The following is a 7,271-nucleotide window of genomic DNA, read 5'->3' as shown; positions in this document are numbered from 1 at the left end:
CCTATCTCAGGAGACAGAGGGTGGAATGCTCAAGGGCTAGCAGTAGTGGGTGATGCTGTGGTCGCCTTTGCCGCGGTTGACATTGCTCCTGACACCTTTGCCGCTGTTGCCTTTTCCGCCGTCATGCCCCCGGTCATAGTTGTTTCTTCTTCTTCTGGGGCATTTGTAGTTATAGGACCTGCAGTTGTAGTCATGTGGTGATCACGACAGAGAAAAGGATTAAGCTCTTTGCCATTCAGAACACAGCACATTTTTTCCTTGATGCACATCCCAGTATGAGGTTTTATTTGTAACTCTCCAGTTCTGCACTTGCTCCTGCAATTTCCATTTTTGTTTGCACACTTTTTCACCATCCAGTTACCTACATAAAGGAATTATATAGATCATGTAAGTCAGAGATCTATCATGAAAAGCAAAAAATGACAATTATTTCTTGAACACTGATTTTTCAATTCCCTTACCAGTTGCTTTGTTAAACTTTTCCTAGTCATGAAGACCTGCTCTGAGCATTAAATGAGAATTTAAATGAGATTTTATAAATATATACACACATAGATTATTTTCTATATATGTATGACCCTTTCTCAAACCAGAATTCTGCATATAAATACATGGCAGGTGTCTATTTTCCATTTTAAATGAAAAAATATATAACATATGATTACTTGGGAATATAAAATCCTTAATCAATTTCAAAAAATATGTAACTAAGACACACCTAAATAGAAGTTTAAAAACTATAATTTTAAAATATAAAATTTTCAAATCATTATTGTAATGCTTCCCACTGTTTTTAAACACACATGGCTTTTGTTGATGCCTGGTGAGATTTTTAAAATGTCTTTACATGTTTTTGAGGTCCTAAAAACTGTATTTGAAATGTATCTCTAGATTTGTCTTATATATTATCTTGCTAAATATAAATATATAATCTTCTATATATACATAGCTATAACTATGTATTATTGTGGTATTAATATAGTCTACAAAATTTTGGAAATAAAAAACCAAAAGCCAGTCTACTAGTAATATATTCATTAGAGAGACCTTCTGTAGAATATGGCTATATATGTGTAATATTATATACATATATACTAAATGCTTTCATCAGATGTTATATAACACAGAGAAGGTCCTGAAGAGATGCTGAAACTTTCTCACCTTGTTCTACATTGCTTAACTCATTCCTCTCCATTCAACCAACAAATGTATAGTGAGTGCCTAGTATGTCAAGAACGCTGCAGGATGATGGGAATAAACAATGAGTAGAAAGACAAGGTCTGAGAAGATTACATTGGAGAAGGAGAAAGAAAAGAAACAAGTAAATGAATAAACGGAATAACTACAGTTTGTGGTAAGTGCAACAAATTGAAAAGATAATGTGATGCAGCAGGGTAATCACTTTTGAGTTCTGACTATTACCACTACTATTATCCCTTATCAACTGCTTAATCCTCTCTGAAGTTTAAATGGATTTTTCCATACATAATATTTATATACATACTTTTACACTCATAGATTTCTAGATGTATGTATGGCCCTCTCACTCCTAAAATCAGAAATCTGTGTGGGGGTCATTGAGGAAAGTATCCCTCAGGAAAATGATGTTCAACCCTAGACATAAAGGATGAAAGGCTCTAACTATGTGACAATCTAGAACAGTGTTTAAAGAAGAAGGAATAACATATGCAAAGGCCATGAACAGCGGAAGAACCTCAAACTTCTGAGGAACAGAAAGATTTCTAGGCTTCTTTGTTTTCATGATTTTTCTTTTCCTCTTTTTCTTCTTTTGTATCTGCAAGGGCTCTCCATAATGTTTCTTAGGCTTCATATTTCTCTGCACTCCCTCCAGAATCCCCTTCGTTCTCAGAATCTCAAATTCATCCATAAAGATAACATTCAAATGCTTTTCTTCACTTAGCAATCTATGTGAATGGAAACCACAGATCAAGTTTTCTTCCTTTCTATCCTGATCTTTTGTTGGCGCTGGCATTTTATTGGTTTTTCTTTCCAAATGTCCTTTCTAAAGCCTCAGGATCTTGGGTTAGACTTAGATAATCTTACAGAATAATCCTGAATTGCTTATGTTTATCTAGAAAGAAAAACTAAGGCGTTTTCTCAGGTCCTTTGGTTTAGAAAGGGGACACCATGCAAATATGTGATGTATGTCATTAATGTCCTAGAGACAAAGTGAGAAATCATGCAGTCCAAATGCATAGAATTTCAAGGATGTAGTAGATGTGAAACATTTTGCGAGGCAACACTCATACTGTTATTAATTTCCTCTTGAACTGTTCTGCAAATTCTAGAGAACATTCAGTACTATCTGTAGAGAGCTGTAGAGATATTATACAATTTCCATTAAGAAATTGTACCTCTAAAAAGATTAATTCTCACTGTGTGCCATATATAAAATATGAGAATGTGTCCAATGTAAAAAAAACCGCGCAATAATTAAACCTGTAAAAGAAGTTTCAGTAAGCAAAAGTTAATTAAAATTATTTAAGATATTATTTATTCTAGAAAAATTGTTGAAAGTGTTCATTCTCTCAATTAAAAGTGAGATAAGGAGCGAAACACATTTTGAAAATATTGATGAATCGCTTTCATTGAAGCTAGGAAAGTAAAATTATAAATAAATTATTTAAACTAAAAAGGAAAACAAAGAAATCTATAAGCGTGATGAATAAACTGTTAGCATGCAGAACTTTCTAAGTGAGTGGAAGACTGCAAACAAAATACCAGTATATTTGCCACATGAAAATGAAATTTTTGTAGCTGAAACAAATTAATACATTTGTTAGAAGTAACCCATATATTAGAAAATATTTGCAAGAAATGTGAAACAGAAAGTTTGAAAATAGTAACAAAATAGTATCATTTGACAATATATGCTAGTTTTCTTTAATCACCTTTTGACCAGTCAATTGAACTTCTAAAATTTACCTATATAAGCAGAGGATCTTACAATGGTATATTAACAAGGTTGTACTATGTTATTTATAATAGTGACACACTGGAAAAAACAATTCAAATAACACACAATAAGGGGCTCTTCAAGTTAATATTGGTACAAAAAATGTGACAAAATAATAATCATCTACTGTTAATTGTATATTCAAGGATTTCTCAAAGACCTGGGAAATTTCCCCATATACATTCTTAAGTTTAAAAATGCAGATTATAACTTGTTCATCAGTTGGTCACAATTTTTAAAATGTAAGCATTTTACATGAAATGGTAGCCAATTTCTTTATTTCTAAAATGCTTTCAGTGTTCCCATCTTAATTGTGTAAATATAAACTATGGAATTAATGAAAAAGAAGGAATGCTTACAGAAGCAGAGCTGAAATCTGACACAGGACTTCCAAGAGGCTTGACGCCCCCCACCTCTTCACTCAGAATGTTTTTCTTCCCTTTTCCAACTTAAGGTTCTATTACTTAGATCCAAGAATTTAAAAAGTGGGACATGTTCTCTGTAAGACCAAAAAACCTGGGAGAAGTAATATTTTAGGATTGTTGCCATATAAAGTGAAGCGAGGCAGGGCTGGACTGCACTGGCCCTAAGTGATAGCACAGGGAATTTGGGGTGTCATGATCATGTCAGTCCTTGGCTTCTCATTATTCTCCCTCAACTCCAGTATGGACATTGTGAGAGCCTTGAGGTCTCTTAGTGGTGTTTTGAAGAAGTAAGGCAAACCTCAGCCCCGCTCCTGTGAGAGCCCTGCCCCTCCTCCCATTGCCAGTTTGAAAACAGGGACTCCATGTGCAGGACCCTGTTCTAAGTTGGTGTTTCTTCTTCCCCAATATTCTAGTTACCTGAGACCAACTGGGCCAGGAGCAAAAAAATTGCAAGAGCGAGTAATAGGTACTTCATGACTCCTGAAAGACAGTAGGCAGGCAGTGGGTTGTATGGAGTCCAGAACTGTCTATTCAGTGTGACCCTGAACACGGGTCTTTATTGTCCTCCCTAGGTGGGGTTGGGCTCAGCCAGTGAACCAGAAGGATATAGGACACTGTGCCAAACATGACTTCAGTCCATTGGCCAGCAGCTCTAATTGGGGCATCACTATTCAAGAGCCCTGTTCTAGGCATGCCTTGGGGGAAAGAGAAAGATAAGAGAAGGTGTAAGACCTGCTGAAGTGTATGGCAATTTAGAGAGAAAGACACAAGAAGAATTTTTGTTGATTTCCCTAATGCTGGGTACGCCTACCTTTTTCCCACAGTCTCCTATGTTGGTGGTTCTACCAGAGTATTTATCTTACTGCATTGTGACAGTCTGTTCACCTGTTTGTCTCTCCCCCTAAAATAAAATGTATTTTTTGAACACTGACTATATATACGTTTTTTAATATTAGTTGTGGGCATAGAGGAGTACCTAAGCAATCTTTTGTTGAGTGAAAATTTTCATTTGCTAATAATCTGTCAACATATAAAATATTTTTTAAAGAAATAAGTCAGTGCTCCAAGATATATGCACGAAGATGTCTTTAAGAGAGTGGAGGGAAGGAACCAGAGTTACTGGTGTTAGCTGGGCCTGGAACCATGGATATGCGTGAACTTCAGAGCTACCAGATGGTAGTGGAGTGTGTGGATCTTTCTTGCACCTCTTCCAAACTGGATATAAAACTAAATTGGGGAACATTCATCCTGAATTACCACCTGAAGATTAGCGGAAGAGGAAACTTTTGATAAGAAAGGGCAGAAACCACCTCAAGATTGCTCCTGCACAACAGCTTGTATGATATGGTCAGGGTTGAGCCTCCCAGCCAGCCAGTGTGTGGTGGGAATCCCACTCACAAACAGGACAACAACAATCAAGACCCAATTACAACAGGAGATCCCAAATAACCCACACAGGGGACATTCTTAGAACGTCCAGCTCAGGAGATCAAAGAGACTGTACCACTGGGTCCCACAGGACACTTACTACATGAGGCCACTCCACGAAGACTGGGAGGCACAGTAATTCTAATGAATAGAAACAAACACGAGAGACAGCAAAAATAGGGAGACAAAGAAACAACCCTCAAATGAAGGAAAAGGAGGAAGCTCCAGAAAAAGAGCGGAATGAAATGGAGGCAAGCAATTTATGAGATATAGAGTTTAAAGTAATGGTTATAAGGATGCTCAAGGAACTTAGTAGGAATTACAATAGCATTATAAAGGAATAGAAACCATGAACCAGAACCAGTTGGGAAAGAAGAATACCATATTTGACTTCAAGAATACACTGGAAGGAGTCCGAGAAATATAAGTATCACATGATCTCACTCATATATGGCACCTAATGAACAAAATTAACTCTGAATGAAATAGATCCAGAGACACAGAGGCATAGAATAGATTATGGAATTTCAGAGGAAAGGTGGGAAAGGAAGGGTGGGTGGAAGAGATCAACCCAAGAACTTGTATGTATATATACATAACCCATGGACACAGCCAATAGGGTGGTAAGGCCTACAATTGGGGGCGGGGGGACAAAAGAGGTTAAAGGGGGATAAAGGGGAACATATGTAATATTTTCAATAGTAAAGATTTAATTTTTAAAAAAGTTTAAAAGAATATGCTTGAAGGAATAAAAAGTAGATCTAATTTAGCAGAGGATCAAATCAGTGATTTGGAAGATAAGAAAGGGCAGAAACCAGGTTATAATGTTCTTTATTATCCATAAATGAGTGAGATCATGTGGTGTTTTTCTTTCACTTCCTGGCTTATTTCACTTAGCAAAATGCTCTCCAGTTCCATCCATGCTGCTGCAAATGGGAAGAATTCCTTTTTTATGGCAGCATAGTATTCCATTGTGTAGATATACCATAGTTTAATAATCCACTCATCTGTTGATGGGCATTTGGGCTGCTTTCCAAATCTTGGCTATTCTAAATTGTGCTGCTATGAACATAGAGGTGCATATATTCTTTCTGATTGGTGTTTCTGTTTTCTTGGGATATATTCCTAGAAGTGGTATTACTGGATCAAATGACAGTTCCATTTTTAAATTTTTGAAGAAATACCGTACTGTTTTCCACAATAGGTGCACCAGTCTGCATTCCCACCAGCAGTGAAGGAGGGTTCCTTTTTCTCCGCATCCTCACCAGCATTTGTCATTTGTTGATTTGTTGATGATAGCCATTCTGACAGGTGTGAGGTGGTACCTCATTGTTGTTTTGATTTGCATCTCTCGGATGATTAGTGACTTTGAGCACTTTTTCATGTGTCTCTTGGTTTTCTGAGTGTCCTCTTTCCAAAAGATTCTATTTAGGTCCTTTGCCCATTTTTTGATTAGATTGTTTATTTTCCTTTTGTTGAGTTGTATGAGTTCCCTGTAAATGTTGGACATTAAAGCCTTATTGGAGATAATATTGACAAATATGTTCTCCCATACAGTGGGCTTTCTTGTTGTTTTGTTGATGGTTTCTTTTGCTGTGCAGAAGCTTTTTATTTTGATGTAATCCCATTTGTTTATTTTCTCCTTAGTCTCTCTTACCCTAGGACAGTGGTCGGCAAACCGCGGCTCTCGATCCACATGCGGCTCTTTGGCCCCTTGAGTGTGGCTCTTCCACAAAATACCACGTGCAGGCGCGCACGGACAGTGCGATTGAAATTTCGTGGCCCATGCGTAGAAGTCGATTTTCGGTCTGGGCGAGTCTATTTTGAAGAAGTGGCATTAGAAGAAGTTTGGGGGGGTGTTGGTCGGTGGGTCGGGGGACAGGAGATGCAGCGCAGGCGGGCTGCGGGATACACAGCGCGGGGGAGGCGCGCACGATTTGAGTGAGCCAGTCAGTCACCAGTTTCATTGTGCAGTGGTTAGTGCTAGTTGCGTCCGCAAATTGCACGCGGGTGGCAGAGGTACCTATTCGAAGTATAAAGTTGCCTGTATTTTTCCAACCAGCTGCAAATCCTACAGGTATTTTTGTCATCAATTTAAGAATTGTAATTCTTTTGTGTTGGTGGCTTTATTATTATAAAATGAAACATTTTTTTAGGTGCCCTGTTTGAGATGGCTACAAAGAAGAAGCAAAGAAAAACGGAAGACGAAAACTGTGTATTTAAAGTTGAATGTACCTACCTATATAGTTTAAGTTTAAAAAATTTGGCTCTCGAAAGAAATTTGTTTTGTTGATGGTTTTGTTGTACTGTTGATATTTGGCTCTGTTGACTTAATGAGTTTGCCGACCACTGCCCTAGGATCTGTGTCTGTAAAGATATTGCTGTGACATATGTCTGCAATTTTGCTGCCTATGGAGTCTTGTAGAATTTTTATGGTTTCC

General features: G+C 37.4%; 1 protein-coding gene across 1 annotated transcript in view; it reads right to left on the bottom strand.

The window, feature by feature from the left end:
* Positions 1-29: 29 nt before the first annotated feature.
* The window catches only part of DEFB126 (defensin, beta 126), a 43,933-nt gene continuing 36,691 nt past the window's right edge, over positions 30-7,271 (bottom strand). Inside the window, exon 2 of the mRNA XM_005861425.1 lies at positions 30-361. Coding sequence (XP_005861487.1) covers positions 30-361 — 332 coding nt within the window. The remainder of the gene's footprint in view (positions 362-7,271) is intronic.

The sequence above is a fragment of the Myotis brandtii genome, unplaced genomic scaffold (genome assembly GCF_000412655.1).
Source record: "Myotis brandtii unplaced genomic scaffold, ASM41265v1 scaffold1502, whole genome shotgun sequence".
NCBI classification, from domain to species: domain Eukaryota; kingdom Metazoa; phylum Chordata; class Mammalia; order Chiroptera; family Vespertilionidae; genus Myotis; species Myotis brandtii.
Note: the sequence above shows the minus strand (reverse complement) of the source record. Positions and strands in the feature narration are given on the sequence as shown.